At 42.5% G+C, this 18,461-nt stretch overlaps 1 protein-coding gene across 8 annotated transcripts in view; it reads left to right on the top strand.

Annotated features, from left to right (window-relative positions):
- The first annotated feature begins 552 nt into the window (after window positions 1-552).
- Window positions 553-18,461, top strand: part of ALDH18A1 (aldehyde dehydrogenase 18 family member A1) — a 31,983-nt gene continuing 14,074 nt past the window's right edge. Inside the window, exons 1-10 of one of the 8 annotated variants that reach the window (XM_033001298.2) lie at window positions 553-775; window positions 2,582-2,617; window positions 2,920-3,043; window positions 6,682-6,905; window positions 8,527-8,676; window positions 8,767-8,871; window positions 10,203-10,361; window positions 10,960-11,050; window positions 12,652-12,776; window positions 17,312-17,456. In XM_033001298.2, coding sequence (XP_032857189.1) covers window positions 2,950-3,043; window positions 6,682-6,905; window positions 8,527-8,676; window positions 8,767-8,871; window positions 10,203-10,361; window positions 10,960-11,050; window positions 12,652-12,776; window positions 17,312-17,456 — 1,093 coding nt within the window. In that variant the 5' untranslated portion in view covers window positions 553-775; window positions 2,582-2,617; window positions 2,920-2,949. Of the gene's footprint in view, window positions 776-2,581; window positions 2,702-2,919; window positions 3,044-6,681; window positions 6,906-8,526; window positions 8,677-8,766; window positions 8,872-10,202; window positions 10,362-10,959; window positions 11,051-12,651; window positions 12,777-17,311; window positions 17,457-18,461 lie in introns of those variants that run through there. The other 7 variants (XM_033001296.2, XM_033001297.2, XM_033001294.2 and 4 more) reach the window with 7 other exon arrangements.

Genomic DNA, 18,461 nt, shown 5'->3' with positions numbered 1-18,461 from the left:
TACAGTCAGACTCGATGATCTTACGAGTCTTTTACAACCTAAATGATTCTAGGATTCTCATAATTTATAAATGAATGCAAATGGGATATGGGAGATAAATGTCGAGCAAAGCCAGCACTCTTGCCTTTGTGGAGGGGTTTGGGCTACAGTGGAGAGAAAGGAGATAAAGGGCCTAAGGAGGTAAAGCCACTCTCAGAAGTTTGCCTACAGATCTCTTTCACCTGCTGCCTGCATCAGACTTCAAACACCTGAGAACAGTGAACCGAGGTCAGGGAAGCTGCGCGTGGGGGATGGCTGGGCAGCCTGTGCGGTGGGTCGGGCTGTCTGGGCTAGTCTGGGACGAGACAGAAAACAGTCGTTAATGCTGTAACTTGTACAGCCCTGGATTTTGTGCTGCAACGTGGAGAGGAGTTACATCACCCGCTGGGGCAGCAGGACGGCAGGGTGCGCGTGCCGGTGGGCGGGGCCGCGCCGCGTTGCATCAGCCGGCGGTTGGCTCCCCGTCCGCGCGTGCCTCGCTGATGTGGCGCCCGCCGCTGCGCGGCGGGGGATTGGCTGCGGCGGGTCAGGTGGCTCTGCCTCGCGCGGCGAGGCCGGCGCGCGGGCCCTCTGTCGCGCGTGGCGTCTCGGCAAGCGCCGCTCCTCTGAGGGATCCGCGCGGCGGGAGCGGTCGGGGACGGGGATCCCGGTGGGCCGGAGTGCTTGGGCAGGAAGCGACGCCTGTGGCTGGCGCTGATAAATGCGCAGCAAGTCATTTGTCTGCCGTTGCATTTTGGTAAGCAAAGCTTCCTGTCTGTTCTTGAGCGGGTTCTGCTGCTTGTCCCTGTTGTGAATCGCTCAGGTCCTCAGCTTGCCCTTTCCAGGACACGCAGCTGGAGGCCCCAGTCCTGTCTCTAGCCCTGCTTGTGCTGCTTAGCCTATTTATGGACAAGGTATAACAAAAAGGAATAATACTGAATTTCTGCAGATGGTATCTTTTGAGACACTCGGGTTGCACAGTGTTACAGCAGTTCTGCCAGGCCAGTCATAGGGGTTTATTTCGCTGCACGAGGCAATGTCAGTAGATGCAGACTGCTGTGACCACACTGTCCTGCTGGAATGGATTCTTGGTAGAAAAGAATTGCATGGTACATGTTGCTTTGAATTGCCTGTTCTCTGTGCCTATAACTTCTACAGAACCTGGGCAAAGCTATTTGGGAATTGTTCTAAAGACAGTTTATTTGAAGCTTTTCATTATTTTGGTTCTTCTGAACTGGCTTCCCTCTGGAAAGGTTTATTGGTTTTTTGTTTGCACTAAGAGCTGCAGATTTACTTATATTTTTAATTACAAAAGTTCTAGTTGGTAAGGTAACAAAGCCCCCTGAATGTTTCAGATGACTTATTTGTGTTATGTTAAAGACTTACTTCATTATACTTGTGTACATTTTGTTGGAACTTGATTTATCTCTGCTTATTTGCTTAAGTGTAGTATAGCATAGCTCTTTCTATAGGAGTTTGGTTTCCGGATTTTTTTCACTTGTGGAATGTCCTAAGACTCAGTTGAGATATTGGCCTTTATATATATAAAACTGTGAAAAAAGTTTATTTAATTTTATCAGCTCACTGCAAATAGTTGTGGACATTGCATGGGCCTGCAGCCAACAGACTAAAAAATCACTGTTAAAGGTTGTTGTTAAAGGTACCAGTCTGCTCTGAGTCTTGTCTGCCTCATCCTGTCAGTGGTCAAGACTGGCATTTCAGATGAACTACAGAATTGGAGGGACATTGCAGATTATACAGGATGGCATTTTAACAATATTAATCTTTACTAGACAAAATGGGAGAACCATTACCTGTTGGTGGCTGCCTAGTCTTTTGCAGAAGTGCATATTTTGGAAAGGATTATAATGAGGTATAATAACAGTACACTGATGCAGGGTAATGAAGCAACTTCAAGTGTTCATGTGCAGGTATGCCAGAACTGCCAGGTGCTATAATTGTCACTGTATTTGTAATAGTAGTCTTCCAGTGTAGTTACTTTGAGCTCATCTTGTCCTCTCTTCACTACTTTCTCCCTACTACAGCTTCTGTTATTTGCTCTATTCCAGTGGTACGGAGGGATGGATTGAAAGCAAGTAAAGGAAGCAAAATTTTGTAAAAGGATGAGGGGCTTCATGGCTTAAGCACTGTCAGGGAGAACTGGGTTGTTGTTACTCTCCGTTGTTTCCTTTGTGATACTGGATGCATCACTTCAACTAGTCATAGTCAACTTGTCATAGGAAATTGCTAATTTTGTATCCCTTGTTTGCTGGGTACTTGCTCTATTGAATTTTGAATTCCAAGAATCCCGAGTATTGACAAGTTTAGTCAAGGGAAACTAGTGCCAAATACCTTGGAAATTGGTGTCCTTACTTGTAACCATGGTTAACATCTTGTCATTCGGTAGTGCTCGGGAAAAAGTGAATCAGATTATCTTCTGTACTGAATAGAGCTGAGATTCATGAGGTGTAGGTATAGTAGGTGCTCTGTCATGGGATGTACAGAGAAATCTGGTTGATACCACCGCTACACTTTTTTTTTATTTTTTTTTTTTTCCTTCCAGGCTTCTCTGCGGACAAAGTTATGACTTTTCTTCAATGTAGGTACACTCACTAATAGTCTTTTCCCTCCACGAGGAACCATGGTTTGTCCTTGATCTTTAATAATGATCTTCTGTCAGCAGGTAGGGAACAGGGGCCTTCAGTTTTTTTAAGTCACAGTCTGAGAATTCTGCAAAATGGAGAGACTGGGCTGTCAGTCTCTTGCACAAGGAAATTGCATTAAGACTGTACAGGACAAAGAGGACTTGGGGTGGAGGGGCAGGTGAGGAGAGAAATAGAGATGGAAATTCACTGATATTTAACCAGTTTTCCCCCTTCCTCCCTTCCTTTTAACTTACAGATATCCTTGATTTGCAGAAGGCATCTCAAAATGTTGTGTCGAGCAGCTCTGAGCCCTCTTGTCCGTTCATCTGGATGGTGCTTTGTGTTATCGCCACATGCCATCGCAGCCATTTCCCGTTTATGTATGTATGAGAGAAAGCACATGTTTGTAATAATGTTGGTTAGTATATGTCTGGGCATGTCTATTCTCTTTCCTGTGTTGAAAGAAAAATCATCTCATTAACATAATTCAAAATTTATAACCCCCTAGAGTGAGCTGCAGTTGAAGCTTTGCTTTCTTAATGTTTTCTCCCTTAACTCAATAATACTTGGCTGGATGTCTGAGAGGGTCTATTTTTCATTCCGATGTGCATTTCAAGCAAAAAAAAAATCAGTTGTGAAGGTACCGCTACTGTAAGAATTCTTTATTTCAACCTCATACATTCCTGAAAAACAAGAATTGATTATGCCGGCACCCCCATCTGAGTTTTCAGCCCACTGATGTCTTGAGTAAAGTAAGGTGTGAAGCTCAAATTCATTTGGATTAGATAAAATTGGAAAGATGCTTGCAGGAAGCCTGAGTGTAAATATATAGATGCCCTGTAAATAGCTGTTCCCTGAAAACCTAACTTGAGAGAACCATTCACTGTCTATTTGACTAGTGGTCTGAAATAGAGAAGTCAGGGATAGACAGACTGTATTAGATCAAGAGATTAACTGTTGCTTGCAAGATTAATTTCCCATTGGTCTGTGTGTGAACAGTTCTCTTTTGTTAATATTTATATGAATTAATGTTGAAATCTTGAAAACGCTAAACTTTCTGGCTATAGCTCTGTTGACTTCTGCATTTGCAGTACTTTTAAATATTCTGTATTTCCCAAATTCAGTAAGCTACTCATAGGTAACACTATGAAAATTGTTCCTTAGTATTGACAGTAGCCAGTATCCAGTGTTGGAGTGACTCCGGTTACTTCATCAGTTGCATTTTAAAGCTGGATTGAGCGTTCATCACAGTTTCATTTTGTTCTCCACTGTTTATGTTGTGATCCTGTTCAGATCGTTTGTGTTTTGAAATTCTGCTTCTTAACCCCTTTGAAGCAAGCCTCATGCGTGTTACATAAAAGGATCTGCAGTGCCAAATATTTAAGTCTTTTTCATATGTTTCCCCTTCTTTATTAAGGAAGTGAAATTGTTGACAAGATACTGGATATAAAAACTGGAATGCCTAGAAACCTATTTGTCCAAAAAGTTGACTGGATGGCTATATTGGTTTCTCCCTAATTGCATATGAGTCAAGTTAATGGGCTTGCATCACCAGAAATGTTTTGTTTATGTAATGTGGGAGCTGATACCACAACTCAGTCCAGTCTAACTGGCTTGGGGCCAGTCTAACTTGCCAGTCTAACTAGGCTTGAGGCATCGACCACCCCTCCAGGAAGCCTGTTCCAGGGTTTGACCAACCTCTCGATAAACAAATGTTTCCTCATGTCCAGTCTGAACCTCCCCTGACGCAGCTTTGAACAATTCCCACGTGTCCTGTCCCTGGATCCCAGGGGGAAGAGTTCAGCACCTCCTGCTCCATGTCCCCTCCTTAGGAAGCTGCAGAGAGCAATGAGGTCGCTCCTCGGCCTCCTTCTCTCCCATCTAGACAAACCCTGTGTCCTCGGCTGCTCCTCACAGGATGTGCTTTCCAGCCCTGTCACCTTATTTGCTGCCCTCCTCTGGACACATTCGAGGACCTTCACACCCTTCTTAAACTGTGAGGCCCAGAACTGCACACAGTACTCAGGGTGAGGCTGCACCAGCAATAAATACATCAGGATAATCCCATCTTTTGACTGTCTGGTTATGCTGTGTTTGATGTACCCCAGAATGCGTTTTGCCCTCTTGGTGCCGGGGCACACTGCTGGCTCCTCCTGAGTCTGCTGCTGACCAGCACCCACATATCCCATTCCACAGGGCTGGTCTCCAGCCACTCCTCTCCCAATTTATACTTGTGTCCAGTGTCCCCAGTGCAGAATTCAGCATTTGTTCTTGTTAAATTTCATGCTACTGATGATTGATTGCCCAATGCTCCAATCTGTCTACATTCCTCAGCAATTCTACTGATGATACTAAACTGGGAGGTGCTGTTGGCTCTCCCTAGGGACAAGAGGCCCTTGCGAATGGTACAATCAACCCCTGCATCCAGATCATTGATAAAAATATTGAATAGCACTGGCCTTAGGATTGAGTCCTGAGGAACACTGCTGGTGGCCAGTCACTAGTCAGATGTAGGCCGATTTGCTGCAACCCTTTGAGCCCTGCTGTCCAGCCAGTTCTTCACCCAGCACACTGTGAACTTGCTCATGTCAGTGCTGAACAACTTGTCCAAAAGGATGCTCTGAGGAACAGTGTGAAAAGCCTCCCTAAAATCCCCAAAAATGACATCCACCACCTTCCCTTCATTCACTGGGTGGGTGACCTTATTGTAAGAAGATACCAAATCAGGTAGTAACAGGACTTTCCCATTGTGAACCCATGTTCGCTGTGCCTGATGATTGCATTGTTCTTTAAATGCCTTTCAATAGCATCCAGTGTGGTCGTCTTCATAATTTTTCCATGAATGTATGCCATCTTTTGACTAAGTTGCCTTTTCAGTCCCAGCGTGTAGTCTCAGTAGCCATTTTTTCTGTAATTACATCAGAAGTGTTCTCCTTTTTTGCTATACTGGTATTTTTGAGACTGGCTAAAAGTTGAGCTGATTCAATGCAGTTTCTGAATAGTAATACAAGAAGAAATAGATGGAGGATAAGGAAATGTGGTTTCAAATATTTTTCATGTAATATGGTTTGTCCATAGTGTATTAATTATCCAATTGACACACTTGGATTGTAGGCATTCTTATCTGGATGACTTGTTTTTCAGACACGATTCACTGTGGCTCTGCAAAACTTCATATGAAGTGTGCTAGAAGTACTTTCTATCTGCCTTCATTCCTTCAACTTAACTTTGGGACTGTGTGTGCTTGGGTCCACTTCTTTGTCAATTAGAAAGGATAGAGGCTGTTCCTTGTGATTGTACCTTACTAGGCACTACTCCCTTTAATCTGCTATGCTGAGAGTGGTCTTACTGTCCTTTGCAGGAATTTTGAAAACAAAGATTTCGCTGAGAAATGTTCCCTAGCTCACTGACTCGGACAAAGTGCCAGCCTTATGTATCTTGTATCTTACGCAAGTAATGCTGTGACTGTCTCTTGTCCCTTCGATGCCTATTTATGTTGTAGGTAGGAGACTTCCAGTTCACATGTCCGTCATCCCCTTTCTGCTGCCTCTAGTTTGAGCAACATGAAAATACCTGACTCAGATGTTGTAAAAGCTGTGTTTCTTTTCTTTCTTAACAGTCAAGATTTCTGCACTACTACAGACAGGAAAACTCTCTAATGAGGCAAGGCAAAAGAGATTGTTTTCAAAACTACTACTTCTGATGTGAGCTGTATGGGCTCTTTTACAGTGTCCTTCAGTTTGATCTTTTAGATTCCCAGAGCCAAAGCTCTGTGACACATGGGATATTATCTTATATACCTTAGGGATGGTTACTACTGCTCAGATATTATTGGTTCTCACTTTATTTTGGTGACTTGAAAGCTAACTTCTCATTCCCTGTCACCAAAACCAGTGTACTGTAAGCTTTAGCCTTGGAAAGGGAGGAAATATCACATGACTTCAAGGGCTTAAAGTCTCAATGAAACACTTTAAACAGCAATTTTATTTTTTTTTTGTCTGTATGTCTTTTTCCACAGATCTCCCTCACCATAACCGAAGATTAAAGAATGAATCCATCCGTTGTTGGAGCAACATCCCGTTTATCACCATGCCACTGAGCCGTGCACATGGAAAATCGTTTGCACACCGCAGTGAGCTGAAGCATGCAAAGCGGATTGTAGTGAAGCTAGGTAGTGCTGTTGTGACTAGAGGGGATGAGTGCGGCTTGGCCCTTGGGAGGCTGGCATCTATTGTAGAGCAGGTAATTCAGTGACTGAAGTGGAATGTTTGTTTTAACTTCAGATACTTGGTGATTGTTGGATGGCACAGAAGACTAGAAAAAACTCATAAAACGGTGATGGCATTTTAAAGCAATGTGTTGACCCTTCCCTTTTTCATCTACGTGTGCTGTGGTAGCATAAAGCATGTAATTCAGTAAATCTGTGTTTGGCGGTGTGGTGGGTTGACCCCAACCAGCAGCTAAGCACCCACAGAGATGCTTGTTTGCTCTCCACACCTCCATCCCACCACTAATCAAATTAGGAAGAAAATAGGAGGAGCAAAAGTAAGAAAACTCATGGGTTGAAATAAAGACAGTTTAATAAGTGAAGGAAAGGGGAAAAGAAATAAGCGATGCTAAGGCAATCGCTCACTATCTTACACAAGCAGACCGATGCCCCAAGTGACAGCCAGCTTGGGAGGCAACCCGCTGCCCTTTCTTATTCTGCTACCCCGGTTTTATTACTGAGCGTGACATTATATGCTATGGAATGTCCCTTTAGCTAGGTCATGTCAGCTGTCCCAAACGTGTCCTCTCTGAACTTCTTGCCCAGCCCCTACCCTAACTGCTGTGATGGGACACAGTGGGAAAAAGAAAGCCTTGGTGCTGTGCATGTACTGCTCAGCATGGGAAAAATAGAAGGCTTTGCTATGCAAGTACTATTTAGCAATAGGCAAAACAATGGAATGGTATCAACAGTGTTTGAGTCCTGAAATCCAAAACAGCACCTTATGGACCCCTATGAAGAAAGTTAACTCCATCTCAGCCAGACCCAGTATAGAGGGAGAGATTTGCACAGTGAGATTTTTATGCAATATTTAAGACATGACTGGGACATTAGTTGGATCTAGTAGTTTGTGAAGTCAGCAGAAGGAGTAGACCCTTCTTGATTACCTGAGCATTTACAGATTTCCTCCAGGAGAAAGCTTTAAACCTCGTAGGAAAAACTGTTGGGATCAACTCGTGGATTGGTTCTCCAAAATGAAATTATAACCTCTGGGGGAGATTGGATATGTCTTCACTGGGAAGTAAAGTTAACATAATAAATTAATTTATCTAAGACATTTAGCTTTAGAGCTTTGAAAGGAATCTGGCCAGATGTATGTAAGAAAGAAGTAATTAAAAGCTGTACTATCAGAGTTAGCTTCTTCACTTCTAGAATACTAAGTTACTGTATAATGGCAACTTTGAGAATGGGTGGTGAATAAGAAGGTTGGTGGAAGGTACAGCTGCTGTTTCACAGCCTTTTCATATATTTTCTTACGTGTAGCAATGGAGATGGTGGGGTGAGAGACATAGAAGTGTTAGTATGTGATATGTATTGTGAAAATTCCAGCATGATTGTCATAAAAATAAGTATTGTGAAAAGAAAGTTTAGCAGAAGCTATAGATTATGTGCAGTCCTTTGCATATCTGCTAAGTGGCTAGGAAGGTGTGCAGGAGCATCTTAGAGGGTGGTTGCCTTGCATTGCTTATCCATGGATAAAGTGAAATACTTGTGTCAGCAAGAACTGGTGAGCGTAAGGTTATCTATAATAGCCAGAATTGTCATGCTAGCAGTGGTCATACTCCAGGCCATATTTCTTATGTTCTATAATTACAGGTGTCAATGCTGCAAAATCAGGGCCGAGAGATGATGATTGTCACCAGTGGTGCTGTAGCTTTTGGAAAGCAGCGATTACGTCATGAGATCTTGCTTTCTCAGAGTGTGAGACAAGCGCTTCATTCAGGCCAGAGTCAGCTAAAAGATATGGTGAGTGGCTGGCAGCATTCCTGCTTTTCCTTGAATGTTGGGTGGTACCTGCTCAAGTCACTGCCTGACAGCTGTTCTTTATCTTTGTAGGCTATTCCAGTCTTGGAGGCCCGAGCCTGTGCTGCAGCTGGCCAGAGTGGACTAATGGCTCTGTACGAGGCCATGTTTACGCAGTACAGCATCTGTGCAGCTCAAGTAAGGGATTCCTTCTTTCCTAGACTGACTTGCTACTTCAGTCAGTGATGGAATGGTTCTTGGATTTTTTCCATGTTTTATATGCTGTTGTCTTTACTGTAGTCTTGCATTTCCATTGCCATCCTAGTTCAGGGGCTTATTATTGTAGCGTAAATGGTAGCTTATACAGGAGTGCCTTGCTAAGTATTTCTGAAATGGAGTTATCTATCATCAAAGTGAAACAAATAGGCTTTTTCTTTTTGGAGTTCATATGTGTCCTGCTCTTGTGTATGGGGCAGGTGGTGGTGGTGTCTTCTAAACTCTCTTCACAAAACCTAAAGTTGGTGATCCAAAGTGAGTGTTTAAAAATCACAAGTGGCTGAACTGTCACACATTCTGTAAAGCTGACAGAAGTCCATATCCACACTTCAGAACTTGCTGTCCATATGTTCCTTAAAACTTTCTAATTTGTGGGTGATGGTATCCCTAGCCTGGGTCTTCTACCTATACTGCATGCTGCAACTGTATTAATTGAACTACTCTTAAACAGGCTTTGCTGATCTTGCAATTCTGTATTCTCAGAGTATTTATCAACTATAAGGCCTTATTTGTCTAGACACTTCCAATTAATTTAGGAGCCTAGTATGAAGTCTGGCTTGGAAGAAGTTCTTGTAATACAGTATAGCTGATATCACTAAAATGTTTGCAGTATAGCTAACAATCACTATAGGTTGTGCTGGATTATAATCTTTTTTGAATCTGTAAACAGCTATCATTCCTTCAATTTAAAAGAATGACTTGCCCATGACAAAAACATCAGTGTGCACATTGATTCAAAGTGCTGTTGTAACATTTGTGTGGTGTAGTTGTTGTGTGCAGGAGGCTTTAAGACCAAGATTATTTCAGAAAAGCAAGTGAGTTCTAGAGCTGAAGAAAAGTCATGAGACAAAGCATCATTTCTGCTTGCAACAGTAGAAACATTACACTGGGAGAAGAAACAGGAGAGGCAGTGTCTTGAGTAATCTGTTGAACTGTTTAGGATTTTAGTAGTTATCATCAGCATTTATGTTCTGCTTATGATTTTTTTTCCAAGTTGATTCCTGGAGCCTGTGATCTGTCAGCTCAAGAAAGGCCATTATAGGTTCCAGTGGAAGTTAAGGCGTATAAACCTGAAAATGTGCAAAGAATATCTTTCACTTGTATTTTTTAGCCTTTAAATGCGGCTCATGTTTCTTTAGGGACCTGAAGGGCATGCCTGATCTGTTATGGTATGTTAATACCTACGTTTATGATGTTCTTCTCGGGAAAAGTGGTAGGCTAAGTATGTATTAATTTCTTGTTCCTCCTTTTAGATTTTAGTCACCAACCTGGATTTCCATGATGAACAGAAGCGTCGGAACTTAAATGGAACATTGCATGAGCTTTTAAGAATGAATATCGTCCCCATAATTAACACTAATGATGCGGTTGTCCCACCTCCAGAACCGAACAGTGATCTGCAGGGGGTAAATGTGGGTAAAGTATTGCAAGGGGCTGGATCCTGCTTGTAGATGGTACAACACTAATGTGTATTTCACTAATGCCATAACTGGGGACCTGTGAAACCTGCATCAGGGAAAGAAACATACAAAACTAGTAATGTTGACAGAGTATTGGAAAACTATGGTGACCTGTATGTTTCTGGTGTGATACAGTGTGCTGTGGGATGAAAGCAGGAGAAATGATGTCTACTTTGCCAAGAGCAAGCATGCCCAGTTTAGTTTTCACTGAATAGTTGAAGTTCGAAGGGACTTCTGCAGGTTCTCTAGTCCAGCGCCTCCACTTAAAGCAGGCTCAGTTAGTACCTCTTGTCCTGTCACTGGGCACCAAGGTAGAGAATTCAGGTACTGATCACACTGCTTTTTTATTTTGATATTGCTTTACTGGGTTCCAAAAGCATATGTGCTTTAACGCAAAGATCACCTTCTAAGTTTCCACTTAGTGGGTGTGAAGAAAGTAGCTCAGAAGGACTTGGTAGTGCCGAGTTAGCTTGCTTTTGTGTGTTGCAGCCAAGTGTTTCCTAGTTCCTCCTGCTATTCAGTTCTGCTGATATATGCATGTGCACTGCAGGTGATTAGTGTGAAGGATAATGACAGTCTAGCAGCGCGACTGGCTGTGGAAATGAAAACTGATCTCCTGATTGTTCTCTCAGATGTAGAAGGTTTGTGGATTCATTTTTTTACTTTCTTGTTTTATTGAAGTACATCAGATAGTCAAACCAACCCGTGTTCAGGTTTTACTGATCACTTCAGTTCATATATTTTACAGGGACAATTAGAATGTACCACATAACTCCTTAAGGCATATACCTTAAGGCATATACAGCTGATGCTGTTGTATAAGCCAGGCTGTCTACCACACTGTTGAATCTGGTTGGGTGAGAATGCATGTGAACTTGAGGCTTGTTCCAGAAGCCAGAATACTATATGTACTATGGTACTTCTGCTAGCTTCTCAGAATTTTATGATATAGTCGTGAGTAATATGCAGGATAAAGGCTGTGTGTTTAGAATCAGGAGTCTAAGACAAATACTATTGTACAGTAGTTTGTTTCTTCTGGCAGCAGGTTCTGTTTTCAGTGAATTATAGGTGCATTACAAGTCCTGGTCATTGCCTTCCAGATACCAGACACTTGCTAGATTTTTCTCTCCCAGACATTTGGCTTACACTGTTCTGGTCTTCTGAGATGTGCTGCCTTGGCATGAGTCTGTCACCTATGGATGCTGAAGTTCTTTTCCTAGAGAGAGGAGGATAGTGGGTGCAGTTTCAGATCAGTGCAGTCCACATCACCCCAGTCACATAGTCTTTTCCTTTTCTTCAGATGTGTTTCTTTCAGAGAATCCTGGACTTCGGCACATATTGTAGGCCCTGAGGAAGAAGGAGGTGCCTTCCCATAAACACAGTTTCTTTTACCAGATTCAGCTGGATTTCATGGTTGATTCTAGTTGAAACGACTGCCTGAGAACACCTCATCAAAGCAGTAGTCAAATCAACTTGTAAAAAACATTAACTGTCAACACCCCCATCCTCCAGGCGTATTCGATGTGACATCTTGTTTATGGAAAGTTGTGTGTCTTTTCCTTCCCAAGTTATCAAGGAAGGACACAGATAGTCTGCACTTGTGCATTCTAATTTGTAATGCTAGTATTCGTTCACACAGAATTTCTGGGAAGTGTGGTGGTAGAGTTTAATGTGTTAAGTAAACAACGTCGTCATTCAGCTCCAAACATAGTTACATAAAATTACTAGGTTTTTAAAAAAAATAGTAAGAGTATGTCTCCGTAGTGTTGTGTCCGTCTTAGCAGAATTTGATAGCTACCCTTTTTACGTATTTCTGAATTGCCTGATTTATCACCATACATCTCAGCATTCAAAAACATCATCTGAGATTTTTGTGAGGAGCACTATCCTTTGCCTGTTCAGTTGTGGGCTTGTATATGTAAGCCTGACTTTGAATATATAAAAGCTGTAAACTGTTTCTCTAACGTCAACCAAATGTCACTACCTCCCAGCTTGTGTGCTGCTATTCAGCATGTGGGTTTTCCATTCCTTACTTGTTAAGCTTTCGGTAAAGCTATATCCCTTGAGTCTGCCTGTTAAGTGTTTCATGCTTTCAGTCCTACAAAGAGTGGGGTTCAGTGACAGTTTTCAATCCTGTAAAGTGGAACACAGCTTTTCAGCCTCTTGGATTTTTTTTTTTTTTTCTATTACATGGTGAGCTTTGGAGATGAGGGTATATAACACTAACAGATTTTCATTTCAGGACTCTTTGACAGCCCTCCAGGATCAGATGATGCAAAGCTCATTGACATCTTCTACCCGGGAGACCAGCAGTCTGTAACATTTGGAACCAAATCCCGAGTGGGAATGGGAGGCATGGAAGCCAAGGTAGAAATATAGAACATTTGTTTTGTTATTGGGAAGGGAAGAAAGATGTGGGAAAGGGAGATAGACAAGTTGACTGTGCTGCTGTTCAGATGAATCTTGGCAGGCTGCAGAAATGTCAGACAGGAACCTTCTGGAGTTCAGTAATGGAAAATGCCATGTCCTACACCTAGGGAGGAACAACTCCATTTACTGGTATTGGCTGGGGAGTTGACTGGCTGGAAAGCAGCCTCACTGAAAAGCATGTAGGGGTTCTGGCAGACACCAAGTGAAATGTGAGCCAGCAATATGTCCTTTGCATGAAGCAGGCCAGCAGCACCCTGGGTTGCATTAGAAAGAACATAGCCAGCAGTTCAAGGGAAATTATTATTTCCCTCCATTCAGTCTACTAGTGAGACAACATCTGTAGAGTTGTGTCTGGTTCTGGACACTGTGATATAAGAAGGACATGGCATACTACAGTGAATCCAATGGGGAGCCATGAGTATGATTAAAGATATGTAGCGTCTGTCACACTAGGAGAGGCTGAGAGCTAAGATTGTTTACCCCAGAGAAGATAAGGTTTGTGTATAAATACCTGAAGGAAGGATGTAGAGAAGTCAGAGCTAGACTCTTCTCAGTAGTATCCAAGGATAAGAGGCAATGGGCACAGACTGAAATACAGGAAACGAAATTGAAATGTGTCATGGTTTGAGATCAGAGGGCAACTGAGCACCATCCGGCCGCTCACTTCCCCCTTCCTCCCCAGTGCTGAGAAGAGGAAAATAAGCCGGGATTGGGATTCGAGATAGGACCGAGAGGGGCAAATCACCCATTATGGTCACAGGCAAAAGGCAGACTCGTTAGGGGAAGAAAAAAAGAACATGGATTTATTACAGATGCTAACAACAACACTTAACAGAGTAGGACAGTGAGAAGCATTACCACATCTCAAGAGCACTTTACCCCCAACTTTCCCTTCTTCCCAGGCTCAGCTCTGCTCCCAGTATCTCTGCCTCCTCCCCCCAGTGGCTCAGGGGCAGGGAATGAGGGGTGCAGTCAGTGCTGCCGCTTCTTCCATCTTCAGAAGGGAAAGGAACTTCTGGAACTTCGTCCCCCCTCTCACCGGAGACACTCCTCCACAAACTTTCTCCGACATGAGTCCCTCCCATGGGCTGCAGCTTCTCCCTAGCTGCTCCGGTGTGAGACACCCCCACATGCTGCAGTCCTCCCAATGCTGAACTACAACAGCAGGGGCTACTGCTTCCCACAAGATCCCAGCCTCCTTTGGGTGTAGACACCTTAGTTGGCCATGCGAGGCCCCTCACAGGCCATAAATCGGTGTCTGCTCTACCGTAGATCTGCGGGGGTGGCTGCCCTGCTGTCTCACCACAGAATACAGGGAGAGAGTCTCTGCTCCAGCACACCTCCCCACTCCTTTCTTCCTCTGTTCCTCCACTGCCCATGGTGTTCATGCAGCTGCCACAAGTCTGACTCCTCACAGGTCTGACTCCTCCTCACCAGGTCCATTCTTAAATACATTATCAAAGAGGCACAGCTGATTGGCTCGGCCTTGGTGCAGAGGTAGGTCTGACTTGGATCTGGGAGAGCTTCGAGAAGCTTCTCACAGGGGGCCACCACTGTAGCCCCCTCCCCTGCTACCAGAAAAACCCGACCACTCAAACCCAGGGCAAAACATAAGAATTTTATGATGAGGTTGCTGAAGCACTGGAGCAGGTTGCCGAGAGAGCTTGTGGAATCTCAGTGTTTGGAGATGTTCAAAACCCGACTGGACGGTGTCCTGAGAAACTTGCTTTAGTTGACCCTGCTTTGAGCAGGTAGTTGGACTATATGATCTCCAGAGATCCTTTCCAGCCTCAGTTATTCTGTGAGTATCCTGGAATAGTGTATGGATTCCTTTAGCTTCTCTTTTAGATCCATGTGAATTGAAAAGAGCAGCTAATGAATTACATTTCAGTAGTTTATGAAATGTGACATTTGGAACTGTATTAAGTTGGTGTTTTAAATTAAGAGTCGGTCCTCACTCTTTCTTATGTGATAATCCAAAGACTTTAGGAATTCTTGTCACTTGCATCTGGTATGATACCTTTGTCTCTCTTCTGAGTTTGCACATGTGCTCTTTGCTTCTGAAGGATATATTGGTGGAGACAAAGGTACTTTAGTTCTTGAGTACAAGATTAGTAGAGGTAGGAGGGTCAATGGTTTTTAGTTCTGTGTACAGTTGGATGCCCTCGGTGTTCACTGCTGTGAGTGCATAAACATGGGTGTGGTGTAAGACTTCAAGTCTCATGATAGGGTATGCACTACAGTAGTATTAATTGGTGTGTGTTTCCTAAGGACCCTTCTGGAAGGTTGTCTGTAAAAACTGAAGTAGATTTTGACTAATCAGGGAAAGACCAAAATGAAATTCTTCACCAGTTATCTTACGTTTTATATCCTTTTCTGAAGAATCAGGTAAGACATATTTCAGTGTCAGAGCATGGACTGGAAGGTGGCAAAAAGAGGTGGCATTTGGGTGTTCTGTTTGTAACTATGGGATGTACAGAGCTTATTTAGAAACAACTCTCCCTTGATCTGGCTTCTGGAATAGTTTAAACTAATTCAGGTGCTGAGGGGAAAGCTGCCAAGGTCAGAGAGTTCTTGTATTATAAAAACAATAATCTGTTAAAGGTATGTGGTGTGTCTCAGTCTGAGTCAGAGGCAAATCTCAGTGCTGCTGTTGTAACAAATTGTTTCAGTTGAAAATTGATAGGTGATATTGTTAGGTGATATTTTTGGAAAACTGTAACATCAGTAATAGAATAAACAGATGGTAGTGAAAAGTACGAATCTTGATTATCAGCATGAAATTTGAGGAAAAATGGAGCAGTTGATGGGCCTGTGGTAGTCCCCTTTGATGTGACAGGCGTATCTGACAGGTGGTGTCTCCCAGTGAATCTGGGCTGTAATATGCAATTGTAGAACCATATTAGGAAAGTGTAGAAGTGCAGAATTGGAGAAGCTTTTGCAATAAAATAATTGACATGTAATTAAATATAGTGGTGGAATAATGCTGCTTACACCTCAATCGGGTAAAGAAAAGGAGACCACAGGCGATACCTCTTCATCAGGTAACATGTGGGATTTGGTTTTGTATTTTTGTATTTTGGCACGAACCAGTGAAATGTTGGAGGGGGGAGATTTTAGAGAAATGATTTTGTGATGCCTTACAGAATGGCTCACGTGTGTGGAAAGGGGCTAACTTTAGGACTAATTAGTACATGGGGGATTTCAAAAAGCCCTTACTAATAAGCTAGTCCTACTGTAAATTTAACAATCTGTAGAAGGACTAAGCAAACTTCAGTACGCCAACACGGAAGTTCAGAAAGGGAACTCATGTTGCCCTTCATGTTAGGGCAATGCCTATAAAGATACTGCCCCTAAATTTCATAGAGCTCTTGTTGAACATGGTGCCTGCCTCCCCACCAACCCTCCATGACAGCCTTTAGCACACAGATGATCCGGTAGTATCACTGATTTAAGTTCCCATCTGCCTGTGGACATCAGATTGTTCTCGTTTAAGCCTTGCTTCTTGCCCTAGATCTTACGTGTCTTGCTTCTATACGTTGCTTAATACGCTGTAGTCCTGACCTTTGAAGATGACTCCTAAATGCTATACTTTATAAAATTCTCCTCCGAATGCTCTACTTACAGAATCCTCCTCCAAAATAACAACAAAATGCCAAATAAAAAAGCATATAATTCAAAACTGAAGAAGGTCAAAGTCTTTAAATAGAGCTTACTGAAGGAACAACTATTAAGACAATGGGTGTACTCCCAAGCAAAAAGTAGAAGCAAATAAATAAAAAGTCCAATGAGAACATGAACAGGAAATGTGAACAAAGTAGGTAGAAATTTTGTGTAGAAACCAGAGTAGCTCTTCAGCAAACTTCATAGCTTCACCAAAGGGTTATAAACAGTGAGAATACCTCTGCATTTTAACCAGACCCATGAGGAGTGCTTAGGCTGATCAAACTTTAAGGGAGTAATTCAGACAGATAAAGGTACTGAATAATATTTTAATGTTATATGGTAATGGCTAGGACCTGAGCAAGAATAGCGCTCCACAGTACAAGTAATATCACGTGGTCACTTAAAGTGGATTAATTGCTGATAGTTGATCAGTGTCAGTGAAATTGGCAACAGAATCTTTTCGAAAAAGAAAATTGTGTTTCTTCAAACAGTAAGAATTTGCAACGTACGGTAATGGTGAAAAAGAACATATGATCAAAGTGCCCTTGCAGAAATCTTGAAAAAAGCAGGGTGTTAGGAAAATTTGCAGTATGTTCATGAAGCGACAGCTAGTTAAGGAAAGGAGGGTAAAGCACATATATGATCTCCTTCGGTGCTACATTATGAAAATTTATGGAGTGTGTTGAATGTTCTTTGCAAGCATAAGTGACCAGTCTGGAGATCAGAGTGGAGCAAGAAGTTTTGTTGAGAGTGGTGATTCAAATAACAAATTAATTTCCTGGAACTGACTTTATCCTTTACTGTAGGTGAAAGCAGCTCTGTGGGCCCTCCAAGGAGGCACCTCTGTGGTGATTGCAAATGGAACCCATCCGAAGATCTCAGGTCATGTCATCACAGATATTGTGGAGGGGAAAAAAGTTGGAACTTTTTTTTCAGAAGTAAAACCTGCAGGTGAGTGCATTGAGATTTGTAGAGATTTCCTGAAAGGTTAGAGTTAAAATTTGGCTAGAGCTATACAAAAACTGGGAAACCACACTGCATGAAAAACAGATTTTAAAAGGTATTTTCTAAATTTGGAATAGAAAATGTTGAATCCTCTGCTCTGGTTCCCTCCAGCTGATAAACAGCTGCATCAGAGTTGCATTTGAAGAATGCAATGAGTAGAATTTTTACCGTCTTTTAGTCTTGGGCGTTACCATCTAGTATTGAAGATTTCAGTGTGAAAATGTGGACATTAGAATGTGCTGCTGGATGAAGATAGTGTTTAGTTTTATTTCTTATCATAACTTCCTTTTACGACTCTGTCTTCTGGTATGGTAGGTAGGAATGTTTTTCTGCCACTGCATTGCTGGGACGGTGTAACAACTGTTGGAGAAAGTCAGACCGAAGGTCCACAACCTTAATGGAACAGGACAAGTATGGTGTGATATATTTGACTTGTGCTTTACGCCAATCAGATTTATTTGTGTCTAATAATTCTCAGTGGATTTCTTGTATGAATTTGTCAAATCATCCTCTGAACCCGTGTGAGCACTTAGCGTCCACAGAGCTCTGTGTCACAATAGTCAGGAGCCTTAACTAGGTACTGTGTGTAAACTCTGGAGCTAGAACTTTGTGAAGAACTACTTGCTTTAATTTGGGCTTGGGGGGTGTGGGGAAGATTTTGAATTTTATTCCTAATAGCTTCATTTGATACTCCTACTGCCTGTATGGGCAATTAACCCTTATTCAACTTTGAAGATATGAGACGTTTTCTTTCCCCTCGTCATCTCTCTTCTGCGTGAAAGAGATTTGGTCTTAGACGTTTTGTACTGAATCTGTTCCAAAAACTCGGTCACCCCAGTTTCTCTTGTTCAAAACTGTTTTCAGTTTTGAGATGGGCAAAAATCAAAATTTCACGTAGTGTTGAAGATACAAATGAAGCTTTAATCTGAGATGGCAGGACTCAGTTTTTAT

Source organism: Tyto alba, unplaced genomic scaffold (genome assembly GCF_018691265.1).
Source record: "Tyto alba isolate M040663 unplaced genomic scaffold, T.alba_DEE_v4.0 Super-Scaffold_1, whole genome shotgun sequence".
NCBI lineage: Eukaryota > Metazoa > Chordata > Aves > Strigiformes > Tytonidae > Tyto > Tyto alba.
Note: the sequence above shows the minus strand (reverse complement) of the source record. Positions and strands in the feature narration are given on the sequence as shown.